Source organism: Urocampus carinirostris, chromosome 7 (assembly GCF_059441175.1).
Source record: "Urocampus carinirostris isolate Australia breed hairy pipefish chromosome 7, RoL_Ucar_1.0, whole genome shotgun sequence".
In the NCBI taxonomy this organism is placed as follows: Eukaryota; Metazoa; Chordata; class Actinopteri; order Syngnathiformes; family Syngnathidae; genus Urocampus; species Urocampus carinirostris.
The window spans coordinates 39,849,418-39,866,733 of NC_142355.1; the positions used below are offsets into that span (position 1 = coordinate 39,849,418).

The following is a 17,316-nucleotide window of genomic DNA, read 5'->3' on the forward strand; positions in this document are numbered from 1 at the left end:
AGTGACAGAGAGAAAATGAGAGAGACAGAAGGAGGGGGGGAAAATAAAGATAAAGAGAGGGAGAAAGAAAAACTGCCACAGTGATTAAGAGTGGTGCCTGGCTTTGGCAACATCAAGTGGACATTGTTGAAAACTGCGGCTCATTTTATCTTGTGCTTCTTTTAGCGTCGTTTCGCGGGCCTTAAATAAACCAGACTAATAATAAAATACAATACATTGGTTTGGGAACTAAATAATTGCTTTTAATTTAAGAAGAGCTCATCTGAAAGTCAGAGTTTCGTTTTACCAAAATAAAAAGCGTCTACTAAACTTGCTCAGTGGGCGTTTCCGGGAAGCTTGACGTAATTATACGCATGCGCAGTGTTCCCCCAATAAATAGTAACCGCTTCTGAACTATAGTGGGTCACCCCTGTTTAACTCTTGTGTGACTTTGAAGATCAATTTTACCACTACAGTGTCGTTTGATCTGCATTAACGCGGCATTCGAACACACTAATAATGCTGCTGCTACTGCGGTGTTTAAAAAGTGCGTGTAAATCGTTGCCATGGAGAAGCAAAGGACCAGCTAGGAAATTTTACAGCCAGGTAAGTGATAGCTTCTCTCTTTTTATTTACAGGTCAATGGAGAAAAGTCAAGGCAGAGGAACATTCTAATTCTACATTTTCATTTTGTTAACCAAACACATTTGGGAATATATATATTTAGCTACTACCCACTTTCCTTTTAGTACACGTGCGTCAAAATATAGCCAATGCAATGCACGCTAAACTCTTCTGAAACTATGCACGCGGCGACTGGAAGAAGATACAGTAGTTCGGAAGGAGCATTTTTGAGCTTCTCTCATGGACAATTAATACTTTATTTTCGGCAGAGATTTTGCGTAGGAAAACGAATACCTTGTTATTCTTACCAAAGAATATTCAGAAACACTCGCCCAGACCATAAACTTGTCAATAGTGAACCTACTAGTTGCAGTTAAGTCATGTAATCTAATGTAGTATTAGGGGGGGAAATGCATATTTAAAATACTCCAACCACTTTTCTGTTGTAAAAACTGAAAGGTTTGGATTTTATTTGTTTAAACATTAAGAGCAAGGATAAAATCAAGCTGTTTAAACATTTATTGAATCAGACTGCTAGCCATTATAGCCCACTTAGTCAGTGTCTGTCACTATAGTTTGTGTTTCGTCATGACCAAAGCCCTTTACAAACATGAAGGTACAGTCAGCATTGAAGCCTATACTGTTTTGCTGATGACATTGATGTATAAACAGGAACTCAGAGATATGGTTCATTGCCTGGAGAAAACATCAACCCAATGTTGGAATTAAATCAGCATAGAAAAAAAAGAACAACACCTCCCAAGATATCACCATAACCACAAAGAGCTTAAACCTTTCACCAATCCATGTATCTTGTAGCTGTGTTACCAGAAGAAGGGTCAGAACCAGAAATCATGGCCAGGATTGATCAAACCATAGCCACACTTGCAAGACTTCAAACTGTCTGTAAGGACAAGAACATAGCAGTGAAATCAAAGATCAAACTCATGCAAGTCCTGCTTACTTCCATCAATTTCTACACTTGCGAGACCTGGACTCTCACAGCAAAGCTGGTTAGGAAAATCCAGGCTATGGAGATGCGACGTTACAGGAAACTGCTAGGCATAATTTGCTTAGCGCATGTGACAAACAAAACGGTGCGCAACACCATCAGACTGAACACTGGACCCTATGAAGAACTGCTGTCAACTGTACTGAAAAAAACTACACTAGATAGATAGCTACTTTATTCATCCTCGCAGGGAAATTCACACCTCCAGCAGCATCCCTGCGCTGAAGAACAAAACAATAATAAAGCAAAAAGAATACAATACACAAATACCCAATGTGACGTGTTAATACCCAATGTAGCGTGTTATATAGAGTATCTAGATAGTGCTACACAGAATACACACTGCAATAAAAATATGGTAATATGCAATGTGGGGGGTGTGGTGTAATGTGGGCCTTTATTCCCCCGGGTGGAGTTAAAGAGCTTCATGGCATGAGGAACAAAATACCTCAGTCTGTCCATGGTACAAGACTGTGACAGCAGTCTTTCGCTGCAGCTGCTTTTCTGTCTGGAGATAATGCTGTGTAGTGAAGGTTTCTCTTTTTTCCTCACACTGAGGTTTTTGAGTTGTTCCTTGCCCGCATGCTGGTTTAAGATCAGGTAATTGTGCAATTTTGTAATTGTAAAGTGGAAGTAAAGTGGGCTTTGGCCTTTCCTACATAGAGCTTCTGTGTTGGCAGTCCAGTCCAGTTGGTGGTCATGTATCAAGATAGACAGAAAAGGAACTGGGCAGACAACGTCAAGGAATGGAAAGGTGTCAACTATTCTATGACCCAAACCCCAGAACTGTCATTAGTGGAGAGTACTGTCCAGAGTCCTCTGTGATGCCCTGATGACTGAGGCGGTTAAGGAATCAGTGAAACCTTTCTTGTTGAGATTTCTTCAATCCAGAAATTGAGATTTTCATTCGTCCATATCTAGAAGTCAGATAAACTGACTTTATTTCCATGCCAACCTGGCAATTTTATTTTTTTTACGTAAACTAAGACAGAATTCCTTGTATATTGTCATTTTCCTGAAAAAAAATTTATTCCACACTTTGGAAGATTAATCAATAACTTCCGTCTGTCGCTGTGTTTCTGTGTCATCTTTCCCTAGTCTTCTCCTCAGGCCTCATTTGGTCTCCTTTTTGATATCGATGGAGTGCTGGTGCGCGGTCGAACGCCCATCCCTGCAGCCAAGACATGTTTCAAGAACCTCGTGGACCATCAAGGCAAATACAAAGTGCCCGTGGTGTTTGTCACCAACGCTGGAAACTGCATGCGGCAGGCTAAAGCTGAACATCTCTCAAATCTGCTTGATGTGGAAGTAAGGAAATTATTTTTTAAATGGTTATCCCCAACGTGGTCATCTAGCACCCTAACTCGTTTTTCTTGGTTCTCATCGCGCTCAGGTGTCCCCCGAACAGGTGATGATGTCCCACAGTCCACTGCGAATGTTCACACACCTTCACAAAATGTGTGTGCTGGTGTCAGGGCAGGGTCCGGTTGAAGAGTTGGCTCAAATGTATCCTGTTAGAAATCAGTTACTTTTGCCCCAAATCAACTGTTCTACCTAAGCGTATACGTGCTGTTTGTTTTGTGCGCTTCGACTCTGGAAAAAAACTTTGGACCCTATGCATGTGTTGTAGTTTCTTTGCAGATTTCCCTCAAAGAGAAAACAAACAGAAAGATATGGTATTGTCTTCCAAATATTATGTCTTTAATGTAAACAAAATATATTGGTGATATCATCCTTGCTGGAAAACTATGGAGGAAATATCCTGCCATATGTAGAAATAAATGAATAAAAACCAACATAAAAATAATGTTAACACAAATAAATCACTTAAATATGACAAATGCAAATGATTAATTTATATATGCTCTTTGTCATTTATTTCTGTGTTTTGTCGCAACCAAATGTTATTCAAATAAAGAGGGGGGCCCAGTTGCCAAAGATTTTCACCTACTGCTTGATCAGTGACTAACAGATTGGCTACTAATGTCTTTCCTCATTCTGAGGAAAGAAAGGCATTGCAGTTGAGCGGTGCACTCATTGAACAACCAAATTTGAAAAGCTCAGCAAGTTAGACACGCCTCCTCGTTCGACAAAATACACAACAAATTAAATGACAAAATCAATACTTAAATAAATGACAAAAGTGTAAGTATATGAATAAATTGCAATTTCATGTGGTATATTCAGGTATTATGTAATATAATTCATGTGTTCATTTATTGATATGGCCTATAGTTGTTGCTTGTCTTGGGCAAGTTTGGTCCCAAGTGAAAAACCTCACACTCATTAAAAAAATATTGTCAGAATACTATATCTATTAATGGTGATCTAATTGTGATTCCGCGTGTCATGTACCTCAAGTGTTATTAAGGGGACAGGATTATGATGAAGCATGGCTTGTCATCAGATTTTTCTTATTTCAAGGGCTTTATTGTTGTTAATGTTGTTTGCTGCAACAAATTTCCTTGACATGCTAAATTTCAGGTTGGGCTTCCAGAATGTTGTAACCATAGATCATCTCAGAGAAGGCTATCCGCTTCTTGATATTGTGGATCACGATAGAAGACCCAAAGATAGTGTGAGTTTCTACATTCATTTGTCTATTCGCTGAGATCTAACTTTGAAAAAAAAATCATAATTTCTTGCCGGTTAATCTGAAATCAGAGCTCCATCTAAAACTATTCTAAAATGCATACACAGCAGTGACATGTGGTGAGGTTCATGTCTGTTGAGGCACAGTCAGAATTTACGGATAAATTAACTTGATAATTTGACTGGTAGAGCAAGAATGCAATATTGGCGCAATTGCTGCTTGGAATATTGTCCTACTTTAGCTTATAAATGAAAGTCTATATGCTGCTCCCTTTAAATACACGAATTAATAGGTAAATAATCTTCCATTATAAAAATGTCCATGCAGTGAGAAAAAAATAGATGGCTTGACTTGCTGTTAGCTTGCTGAGACTATACAAGGTTTGTGCAGGTGCTTGAAATCCTTGAAAATGCTTGAATTTGAATGTTTTATTTTTCAAGAATTGAAAAATGCTTAAATTTGGGGTGAAATGCTTGTAAATGCTTGAAATTGTTGCCATGTTTCTCAACATGTCTGCTTAAGATGAGGCTGACACTGCCATTGCATTTCTTCATTCGTCGTGATTAACAGCAGCTGGCAATAGTTCGTATAGCATTGTCTTGTGAAGCGTCTTCACTCCCTTTGGATTGCCCCCATCAGGACATGTGCCTGGTACCCTGAAAAAGGGCACTATGAAATGTGTAATTGTGTATTAGTGCAATGATTTTTGTATTGATTATGGACATTTATTATGAGCCATGCAAAAAATTAAGGTAGTGTAAATTGTAATAGAAATAACTTCATGCAACTGAAAATGTGAGCTACATATTTCTGTCATTTTACCCAATACTTGTATAAGGAGAGAATGTTAGAAAATAATTTAAACAAGATTTTTCGGATCCACAAATATATTTTATTTACTCAAGATCTAGAAATTATATGTCTTGATAAATGCACATGCAAGCTTAAAAATCGAATACTGAACGTAAGTCGCAGATATATACTCTATGTGTTTCTGCAAAATACATAATTTACACCTCATTTCTTCTTTTAATGATACTGGAGAAATAGGGGAAAAATGGTTTTGAAAGTCATTAAAAAGTGCTTGAATTTGGCCGTGATTAAGGTGTAAGAACCTTGACCATCGCCCTTGCCATGAGGAAAGAGAATTGCCTGCCTCACGATGCATCTGCAGACATTCAGTCTAATAATACTTAACACACTAATTGTATTCATATTTATAACACTATGTGATCATTTCAGAATTTTTCAAAATTAATTTTCAAAAATTGTAAAGTTAAAGGGAAAAGAACTTCAACATTGGATAAATATAACGATTAAATATATTTTCAATCTTATATCTCTATGATTACAGTTGAGGCAGAACTTCACCTGCCTCCCCTGACTGCACATAACTGAGGAAGTGTTTACATTATGCTAACAAACGATTGTGTTTTATACACTCCTGTCCCACAGATTCCTCCAACCAAAGGTTTAAGGCAAATAGATGGTATGTACGCATATAACACACAGTTCCATTGGAAAATATGTTTAAAGCTGAAATCATCTTAAAATGATTTCCTAACTCACACTATTTCTACTAGCCTACAAACAACATTGAGAACCAAAATGTTTTTCTATATCTCTATAAAACTAATGAATTTTGCATTTTGACTACAATTCTACCAACAGTAAATGTATCAAAATGTTTTTGGACTAATGGCAGCTCATAAAAAAATGTATTATTTGGAGAAAATTCTCCTTGGGGAGCAGAGCTTTTAGCCGCTCTGCCCCCCAGCTCTGGAACTCATTGCCGCCTCACCTCTGAAATTCTGCGACCCTGTCCACCTTCAAATCCGGACTCAAAACTCACCTCTTCAGACTTGCCTATTCTTAACAATATGCCTCACACAGCACCCCTTTTAACTATAATGTGTTTGATTGGCTATTCATTAATTGCTTGTTTTACTCTTGTTTTACTCTTCATTTATTGTTGTGTCCTACTCACATGTACAGCGACCTAGGGTATCCTGAAAGGCGCTTCAAAATACAATGTATTATTATTAATAATTATAATATTATCATTATTAAAGGACAGACTTTTTCCTCCTCTTCATTTCCAAATTAATGCAAGACTAGATTAGCAAAAACGAGCACTTGGAGGAGCAGTTCTGTTGAGGCTTTTATTACAATTTAAAAAAAACAACAACCGAAAATTCTGAGCTTGTGAGTAGAAAACAAGGCTGTAAGGGTTTTGCACATGCGCTGACAAAATGGTTTGTAATTATTTGTATACTATAAGGGGCGGGCTCTGACAAAACCAATACTTAAGTCAGTTGGAAAATCTCCCAAATACCAGCTTCACACCAGTCCTTTGCCCCGACTGTTTGGTTTGAACTAACAATACTCAAGAACTTTTTGCTAAAACAGCATATGGATTGCTGTAGGGACTGAATAACATCTAAATCAGGGGTTTCAGACTCGCGGCCCCCGGGCCAACTGCGGCCCCCAGGACGATAATTTGCGGCCCGTCTTAATATGAAAGTTATTAATGTTAGTGCGGCCCGCAAAAGTGATATGAATGACACTTGTTGTGTGCGGAGCTGAATGAACCAATCACGGTTAGGTATATCGGTCTGGTGGGCGGGAGCTGTATGAACCAATCACCGTTAGGTATATGGGTCTGGTGGGCGGGATATCGACCGGACTGTCCGGTGCCCCGGTCAAACTGAAATTTAACAGTAAACCCGGGTATACACTGCGATTTTTTTCAGTCGCGGCAAAAGCTACAGCTCACACTGTACAAGTGAATCGCTCAGAAAATGCGTGGTTAATAATGAACGAAGCGGGCTCTCATGTCTTGTTCTCTGTGTTTGAACATGAGCATGACAGCTCATGCTGACACAGCTCCGGACCAATACAGAAAGTCGCCACATTTTGCTGAGGCGCATGCGCAAAGTTAAACCCGCGAATTTAAACCCGAGACTGACTGCGGTTGAAGTGGAAAAACATATTACAGAGCCTCAAACATGTCTTTTTCAAAGCCTGCAGTGAAGAGAAAGGTCTATGATGAGCACAGACAATTTCAGGAAAAGTGGGAAGTGCAATATTTCTTTGTTGAGCACAGGGGCGCCCCAACATGTCTTATTTGCACTGAAAAAGTTGCCGTGCACAAGGAATACAATTTGAGACGTCATTATACAACTAGACATGCTGAGGAGTACGAAAAATACCAGGGAGATGAGAGAGTGAACCAGGCTTTTTGGAAGCACATACTTGTGTGAGAAGCTCTTCTCCACCTTGAACTTCAATAAGTCCAAGTACAGGTCCAGACTTACTGACGAGCACCTTCAAGTCCTACTGAGGGTCTCCACTGCTTCCTCTCTCAAGCCAAATGTGGCTCGGCTTTGTGAGAAGAAGCGCTGCCAGGTCTCTAGCAGCAAGAAGTAGGCAAGAGAAGCCTTATTTAGAACAGTTCAGGTTTAATGTTATATTCATGTTCAGAAAGTTTAAGGTTAAATAATCGTCTGTATCTGCTGTATGATCATTTTCATTTATTTAATTATTATTTTGTGTTAAAAATATAGGTATTTGAGAACATTGGAATGTTCTATCAGCGCTTTTCTTGTGGAAATCCTGATGCGGCCCAGGATCTGCCTTCAGCGGCCCCTAGGTCAATTGAGTTTGAGACCCCTGATCTAAATGGATATATTAAGAAGTCTGTGATCATATCGCGAAAATACCAAATTACACTCTTTAGCACATGTGTTACACTCATGGCCCCGCCATAATATTTTGTGTAGGGTGATTCTGAGAGAAGCACAAGAGAAAAATGAGCTGCATAAAATGACTTGCTGTTTTAAATATGTCCACTGGATGTCACCAAAGACGCCACTCGCAAAGCACCCACTGTAGGGGTATTTGCCGACTGCCATTAGTAAACCAGAAAACATTTAGGAAACCCATAAAAAAATTATTTTACTTGAAATAAAACTCACGGACACGCTGTTTAAGGCAATATGAAAAATGTAAAAATAAAATAGCAGCTGACTCCCAGGTGCTATTATTTTTGAAGAACCACAGGCCGTCAGACTGTTGAGAAGTGTACGATGTCACCATTTAAACAATGTACTCGGCACAGAAACATCACGATAAGTCTGAAACAAGATACCCGAAAACTATAAATCGGGTATAAATCATGATCGTGGTCTCCTTACATGCGCGAGAGTCTAATGAATCCAACCTTGTAAAATATTTCCTCCAAAACCCAAGATAATGCCAACAGATATAAAAAAAATAGTCGGAAAAAATCTCTGCAGCGGTGTACATTTTATTTTGTTAGCTCTATGTTTAGCCCCATAATAATTACAAATAAAACGGCTAGTGAAATCATTATCTATAGGCCGTTACCCTCTGAACTTTTGACATCTTTTTAAGCCAATTCTAGACTTTGTTTCACGGTCCACTGCCCGCATTAGCCTATATAGGCCAGGATACTAAAAAGGACGCCTTTTTTTACCTCCGAATAACTATAGCCAATAGTGGTTGTCATCCTCGACAGCACATTCTCCTTTAACTTTCATATAAATAACATCACCCAGTCAGCCTACTTTCACCTGTGCTCCATCAACCATCTCAGCCCTTCCCTCAGCCCCCACACCACTGCCATCCTTGTCCATAGCCTTGTCACCTCATCATTGACCTTCAGCAACTCAACTGGCAACCATAGAATCAATTACAAAAGCCTGCTCTACACCTACATGGTCATTCATAACCATACCCCTCCCTACTTCTCCGAGATTCTTCACACTGCAACGCCATTCCGCACCCTCAGATCATCTTCCTCCCTCCATCTCACTATACCCGCTGCCCATCTAAGCTTTCAGCCGCTCTGCCCCCCTAGCTCTGGAACCCATCGCCGCCTGACCTCCGGAATTCTGCGACCTTGTCCACCTTCAAATTCCTCAAAACTCACCTCTTCAGACTTGCCTTTTCTTGACCATCTGCCTCACATACCACCCCTTTTAACTCTACTGTGTTGTATTTGCTATTTATTACTTGCTTGTTTTACCTTATTTTTGCTTTATTGTCTTTTGTTACTATATATACAGCAACGTTGGGTGTCCTAAAAGGCGCTTCAAAGTACAATGTATTATTATATAATAGTGACCAATTCAAATGACGATCGACACATCGGTTAGCCAATGAAATTCCGAATAAATCAATTTGAAGATGTCCCTATTGTTTTTAAATTAGACCCTGTTATAATTGTGCGTAACGCAACTACTGATTCATTTTTACGCACAATTGCGCACAATAGTGATAGAGACGCAGGGAAAAAAATCAAACGTGTACAACTCTTTCACAATGTCTAAAAATTGGCCAAAGTAAAATAACCGTTTGCAAAGGTTCTAGTGTTGTAAACTTGTCGTGTCCGAATGACCACTTTTTGAAATACCCAAGTCTACTCTTAGAAAAATGTGTAAAATACAATGTAGTTTTTCAGATTGCGATCTAATTTGACAAGGTACCAGGTAAGGCTTCAAGCTATTGTCTTACCTGTTTTCCAGCTAAGATGCCAATGCTACACTCTTCTGCAGGCATTTGAGTGCAAAAAAATGCTTGTAGCATTTACAGTGATTATTTCGGTTTGGGAAAAAACTTCAGTGTTACCTTTCAAACGAGACAAAACCTTCCACATTCTCCCAATGGTTCAAGATCAGCATTTATTTAGTTTGGCCTTAATAATTATGAAAGTTAACAGCAACGTTCCCATATTCAGGTAAATATTTTTATCTATCTATCTACCTTGGTCACATCCCTCAAGAGGGGTGACCGACAGCAAGACAAACACGTACAATAACAAAGGGAAAAAAATACTAAAAAACACACACAAACATTTTTGGACCATGGCCAACCCAAATGCCCAAACACCCAAACAAGTTAGGCACCTCGATACCTAAGTTGGTCATGCTTTCATCCCTCCAGATGAAACGTGACACAATAAAGCGGCCATGTTACTCGGGTCAGGGGTGACACAACACACACTTTTGTTCAACAGCAGGGACCGACAGCTTTCACTGGTGCCCTGCCCATGCCTTAGAACATGTCCAAACATCCCACTATCCTTTTACAACACCTCTCCACTCCTTCCTATCACCAACAAAAGCTCTAGCTTCCACTAGATTTAGACCTCTTTCCTGCAGTGCATTCATAACTCCATCCATCCACGTCAATCGCGGCCTTCCTCTTGTTCTCCTTCCATTTACTTCTGCTCTGTAGATCTTCAACATTTGCTCCTCATCCATCCTCTCCATGTGTCCAAACCAACCGAGTACCCTCTCATCCACAAGCTTGGTCAGTTCCACTACTACTCAAGTTCTGTCTCTCACAATTTCGTTTCTGAATCCATCCAATCTTGTCACTCCGAACATATTCCTCAAACACTTGATCTCAAAAACATTTAATTTCCTTCTCAAATCTGCGTTCAGTCTCCAAGTCTCTGCACCATACAACACAGTGGGCACAATCACACTCTTATGCAGTTCCCTCTTAAAATCCATACTCATACTCTCGTTGCTCATCACTCTCTTCAGAGCACACCAGCTCGGTAGCCTAGATGGTAGGGCGCCCGCTCTGAGACTGGGAGGTCGCTGGTTAAAGCCTTGGCCAAGTCATACCTAAGACTTACAACATTGGTACTCATTGCCTCCCTGCATGGCGCTCAGCATTAAGGGTTGGAATTGGGGGGTTCATCACCTTTCTCTTCCCAACATTCACACATAACTTATCTTCACTATCACTTACTCTTCCAAACTCCGTTACCAACCTTCTCAATGTTTCCTCAGAATCAGCCACAAGCGCTGTGTCATCTGCAATCAACAACTGACTTACCTGCCACACCGTTCCACTGTTGTCCATCATCTCTACACCTCTGCCAAATACTCTTGCATTCACCTCTCTCACCACACCATCCATGTACACATTAGACAACCATGGTGACATCACACACCCCTGTCTCACACCAGTCAACACAGGGAACCACTCACGTGTCTCACTCCCTACTCTTACACAAGCTCTGCTGTTAGCATAAAAACTCTTCAATGCTTCCAACAACTTTCCACCTAATCCAAACATTACCATCACTTGCCACAACGCCTCTCTATCAACTCTGTCATACGCCTTTTCCAAGTCCATGAAAGCCAAATAAACATCCTTACCTTTTGCAAAAAATTTCTCACACACCTGTCGTACTGCAAACACCTGATCCACGCATCCTCTTCCTTTCCTGAAACCACTCTTCTCCTCCATCACCACCTCATCCGTTCTTCCTCTCACTCTCTTAATCAAGACACTTCCATACAGCTTACCCGGCACAGACAACAAACTGATACCTCTCGAATTGCTACATTCATACTTATCACCTCTACCCTTATACAATGGCACTACACCAATAGACAGGAACCACACCAATTAAAAAGCATACATTCAACAAACGTACTAACCAGTCAATTATAGCTGTGCCACCTTTTTTCAAGCATTCAGCAGTACAACCATCCAACCCAGGTGCCTTCCCCCCTTTCATTTCTTTCACTGCCTTCTGCACCTCCCCTGTTTCCACAGGCTTCACATTTAAATCACCCAACACAGGCATTCTCTCCATATCATCGATCGCCTCGACTCTCACTTCTCTCCAATCCTCCACATTTAGCAACTCTTCAAAATACTTTGCCCATCTCGTCCTGACTGCACTACCTCTAACCAGCAATCGACCATCCTTATCTTTCACTTTCTCTCCCTTTCCAGACTTGCTCTTTCTTACTCTTTTCACTTTTTTCCAGAACACTTTTCTCCTTTCCTCAAAGTTCACTCCTATCTTTCGACACCTTTCATCTTTTGCTTTCCTTTTCGCTGCTTCCACTACCACTTTTACCAACCTTTTCTTCACATTATACCTTTCATACGCATCACCACTCTTATCTTTCAGCCACTCCTCAAAGGCATGTCTCTTTGTCACAGCCTCTGAGACTTCTTCATTCCACCATTCACTTCCTTTCCTAATACCTCAACCAACTTTTCTCATTCCACACACTTCTTTCGCACTTCTCCATACTGCCTCTTTAAACCACTTCCATTCCATTTCCACACTCTCCACTTCTCTTCCACTAATCCCTTCATACTCTTCCCCTATTCTCTCTTTAAACTCTTTCCTTTTCTGCCTTATTCAACTCTTGACATTCTCACCTATTTCCCTTTCCTAACCACTACATAATCCATCAGTGATCTGTCCACCATCTCACCACCATCCACTCTGACAAAAGTATACTTATTTACGTCCCTCTTTTTAAACAATGTATTTCCAATCACTAACTCATTTTCCACACATAACTCAATCAATTTCTTCCCACTCTCATTTCTTCCTGGTACTCCATATTTACCGATCACATTTTCAACCATTCCATCACCCACTCTAGCATTCAGGTCACCTAGTATTAAACACTTTCCATCCTTTTTTCGCACTTGCCACACAGTCGGACTAATCTTTCCAGAAAGCCTCTCTCTCCTCAGCACTGAATATTTTTAGAGAAAAATAAAAAGCCAAAAAACTCGTTTAATCAATCATTTAATTGTTGTGTTTGTATGCAATTTTGTCATTTTCCAGTCTGCAAGTTTACCAGAGTTAAATAAACTATTGGAAATTATTTTGGTTTTTTGCTTTTTCCCTTTCTGACAATTGTGCATTTCTTACAAATGCACAATTGATAAACACTTCATGAAATTAAATATTAGGGAAGGAAAATATTGAGGAAAGAAATAATGCCATTAATTGTTTTATAATCAAATCTAACATCACTGAATCCTAATTTGTGATCCTCGAGAGGCCCCCGGCCTTCCAGCTAAGGCACACATTTCATGTCATTAATTTACTAGTGCTGCCACCGTGAGAATGTTTTTCTACCACGTGGCCCCCGAACTGAACTCTTTAATTATGACTAAATGAAGGATAAATAGATAATTAAGAAATATTTTTAGCAAACATCTCATTTATGCTGTGACTTATTTCAATATTACAACAATTTTCACTCGATATAATTTATTTTAACTGGAACCTAAATCAAATACATAAATATGTATGTAAAGATTTAACATGATCAATATCCATAATTACAGTAAAACAATTGTGATTACGAATCTTATCTTAAGAATGTGAATATATGTTTTTGTTCATGATACAGTCATTCACATTCGTGTATTGATTCCCCTGTACATTTCTGAAATAGCCTGTACATTCTGTGTATTTTTTTTCATTGCAGTGCTCCTGTTTTTGTTGACTTTCTTTTTGTTTCCTAATAGCTGTCATCTTGTTTGGTGAGCCAATCAGATGGGAGACCAACCTCCAGCTCATTATTGATGTCCTCTTAACCAATGGAAATCCGGGCGGGATGTGGAATTCTGTGCAATATCCTCACATTCCGGTGTTAGCTTGTAATATGGACCTTCTGTGGGTGGCTGAGGCCCATAATCCCAGGTGGATATTTTTGTAAAGATTACCATAGTTTCCGGACTACTAACCGCCCTTTTTTTCTAGATTTGAACACTGGGTTTACAATACGATTAGGCTTATTCTTTTTTTATCCACGAGGGTGTTTGGGGCCGGGTCCTTCTCTTGGATCTCCCGAGCTGCGTTGCCCCTCGGCCAGCGCCTAGCAGCTGGCTTCGAACTGGTGCAAACCAGCGAAGCAAACTGTTTAATCAAAACAAAGCCTTGCAAGGGCCTGTGGCAGGAAATGAAGCCATGTGATTTCTGTAATGGAGTGCAAGGTATTGCACAGAGGAAGAAAGGTTTTTGGTGCTCTGAGGAGAGTGATGAGCAACAAGAGTGAGTATGGATGTTAAAAAGAGACTGTATGAGAGTGTGATTGTGCCAACTGTGTTGTATGGTGCAGAGACTTGGACCCTGAACTCAGATTTGAGAAGGAAATTAAATGTTTTTGAGATGACGTGTTGGAGGAGTATGTTAGGAGGGACAAGATTGAATAGATTGAGAAATTAAATTGTGAGAGACAGAACTGGAGTAGTAGGGGAACTGAGCAAGCGTGTGGATGAGAGAGTATTCGGTAGATTACGACACATGAAGAGGATGGATGAGGAGCGAATGTTGAAGAAGAGGATCTACATTGCAGAAGTAAATGGAAGGAGACCAAGAGGAAGGCCGCGATTGACGTGGATGGATGGTATTATGAGTGCACTGCAGGGAAGAGGTCTAAATATAGTGGAAGCTAGAGCCTCTTGTTGGTGATAGGAATGAGTGGAGAGGTGTTGTAAAAGGATAGTGGGATGTTTAGACACATTCTAAGGGATGGGCAGGGAACCCATATGGCACGGGTAAACAAGTGAAAGCTGTCGGACCCTGCTGTTGAACAGAAGAGTGTGTTGTGTCACCTTGACCAGAGTGACATGGCCGATTTCTTGTGTCCCGTTTCAGTTTTTATTTTCTTTGTTTTTGTATGTGTTTGTCTTGCTGTCGGTCACCCCTCTTGAGGGATATGACCAGGGTAGATGGATGGATAGATAGATAGATAGATTTCCGCCCAGTGCCCTGAATGTTGAAGTGAAGAGATTCAACGAAGTGCGGGTAAACAGCGAGAGTAACTATGACTCCCAACAGTAGCCAAATGTCTTGTCATTTAATTAATGACGTGTGTTAAAGGATAACTGAGATTCCCACTGTTTTATAGAGAAAGATCCTGATCTTGGTAGAATCAGCGAGGAAATGTCTAGTACAGAAAAGTAACACATTGTGCCACTTTTAAAACACTCAATGTGGTCTCTGTTCGCAGCTGTCTATCTCGACCAAGTAGCGCAACAGTCAATATTATTTTAATTGCCACTCACAAAATCATACTAAAAACAAAACTCACTGTACTGTACCGACTAAAATTCAGAAGCCCGTACCATCACAACAGCCTATAGACATGCAAAACCATGTGAGTGATCTTAAGTTCTCCCCTTCCAGACTAAGTATTGCAACTAGTTCATTAAAAAAAAAATCATATGTGCTGACATTAGTTACTAACTAAGAAGGCGTACACGATAATTATCGGGCTGACAGTTATAGGACTGATAACTGCTTAATATGACGTCAGTTTTTGACCCAATAGAAAAAATATACCCGTTAATTTATTAGTCACCTGCTGCCTCTTTAAAATATTCAATCAGTCGACACTACTTGTTAGAGAGATTCCAAGCATGTATCGTGATTATCGTTGCACTCCTGCATATTATTATAATGCCTAATTAATTACTATTGACTGATGTGTTGGTTAAGATTGACAGCTCCCGACAGTCACTAAACGACTGTTTTAATTGCGACAACATTGTGTTACTTTTCTGTACAAAACATTTCCTCGCTTTTTAAAATGTAAGAAATGGATGTGAATTGGTTCATTGCTACAACGGGTCAGGTGTATCGACATTTCGTTCTGTGTACATTGTTACAAAGAATGACAATACAAAGGAAATTATTATTATTATTATGGCTCTTTAAGACTGCAGTTTAAAATCCAGTAAAGCCTGTACAAAAACAAAGTTAAGTTTGTTCCCAAAATTTGCATATATGCCTTTAATCAGGTGAGCTCTTAAGTCTGGAATTTACAGTATTTTTGAGGAATTATTGTTCATTTTGTGGTCCTTTAACAGGTTTGGCCATGGCATGTTCCTGGTCTGTTTGGAAAGCCTCTACAAAAAAGTGACTGGTTACGAGCTCAAGTACGAGGCTCTGATCGGTAAACCCAGCGTGGTGACATATAATTATGCCGAGCTGTTGGTCAGGCAGCAAGCTGAGAAACTCGGCTGGGCCACACCCGTGAAGAGGCTCTACGCTATAGGGTGAGTGACTCAATCTTGGCCCACACCAATTTCTGCCTATGCAATCTGATTCAAATCCGAAATTTCTTTATAGTGACAACCCCATGGCTGACATATACGGTGCCAATCTCTACAACCGCCACCTCCAGTCTGCTCAGTATTCTCAGACGCAGAAGCGAGCAAATCAAAGTGTTCAAGCCCCAAAAATGACATCAAGCCAGCTTGGTGGCGCAACTGGTGTCCTGGGCTCCGACTCGGATCTACCGGAAGCGTGCCATTCCATTTTAGTGTGTACGGGCGTATACAGCAAAGAGGAACTGCCGCCGGACACGGGGCACACAGTGACTGAGCAGCGCATCTTTCACGGCCACAGAGACTTTGACTTTGAACCCAGCCTCACGCAGCCGACCTTCGTGGTGCAGGATGTCAAAGACGCTGTCGACTTAGTGTTCCAGCATGAGGAATGGCCCTTGCAATAGTTGGCCAGCCATTGACCTTACTTTGTGGATTTTCTTTTTAAACAATTTACGTCGTAACCCTTTTTACTCGATGAGCCATAAAAGCAAAATATTCTGTTTTTTGTTTTGTTTATCTTTTTTTTTTACAGCGATAGAGCTGGAGCTCTACCATATGGTAAGTCGTTTTGGTATAGTACCCAATAATATTTTTTGCACATCACCAGCAACAGATTAATCCTACACTTGAAGTGCAACAAATATAAGCAGTAAAAAAAATCTAATGAAATAACCATCAGCATGCACAAGAACGTAAGTAAACAATGCAGATATCTATAGAACATGAACATAGAACATATGTGTTTTGGATATATTTGTGTGAACATGCAAAAATCGTACGTAAATACACACAAAATTGTACGTAAACGTACGTTTAAAAAAAAAAAAAATGTATGTAACGCACTGCTTATGTATGTCACAAATGGTAACATCCTCGTCACTCTGGAAAAAAATACATGACCTCATTACTGAAAAAAATAACGCCGTTATGTTATTCCCAACACTGGAAGTTTGATGATTTGATAATTTATGAAATGATAATGCCACAGCCTGTGTCTCATATATACAAATATACTTGGTTAATTTTTTTCCCCCCTCCTGCAGTTACATAAAAGTGTAGTTGGAGGTGTCCTTAAAACGTTTACATTTAAAAATTAGTATGTGTTAATGCCAAACTGAGTTCAAATAGCTTTTTTACATTTTTTTATTACGCCTAACTGCTTTTATCTTTTGTCATTGGTGTTCCG

The 17,316-nt window shown here is 39.9% G+C and overlaps 1 protein-coding gene across 1 annotated transcript; it reads left to right on the forward strand.

Moving 5' to 3' along the window:
- Positions 1-372: 372 nt before the first annotated feature.
- hdhd5 (haloacid dehalogenase like hydrolase domain containing 5) lies at positions 373-16,632 on the forward strand. Its single transcript, XM_088340934.1, has 8 exons — positions 373-585; positions 2,714-2,923; positions 3,009-3,121; positions 4,100-4,193; positions 5,664-5,697; positions 13,542-13,716; positions 15,888-16,076; positions 16,150-16,632. Exons 1-8 carry the CDS (start codon positions 499-501, stop codon positions 16,532-16,534), a joined length of 1,287 nt encoding a protein of 428 aa, XP_088197060.1. The 5' UTR covers positions 373-498; the 3' UTR covers positions 16,535-16,632.
- Positions 16,633-17,316: the final 684 nt, after the last annotated feature.

Bases quoted from the DNA above. Each gene is read 5' to 3' on its own strand.
- hdhd5 (XM_088340934.1), top strand. From the start codon at position 499: ATGCTGCTGCTACTGCGGTGTTTAAAAAGTGCGTGTAAATCGTTGCCA. The intron at 2,924-3,008 runs GTAAGGAAATTA...CATCGCGCTCAG, and splicing joins CAAATCTGCTTGATGTGGAA to GTGTCCCCCGAACAGGTGAT. The intron at 16,077-16,149 runs GTGAGTGACTCA...ATTTCTTTATAG, and splicing joins AAGAGGCTCTACGCTATAGG to TGACAACCCCATGGCTGACA.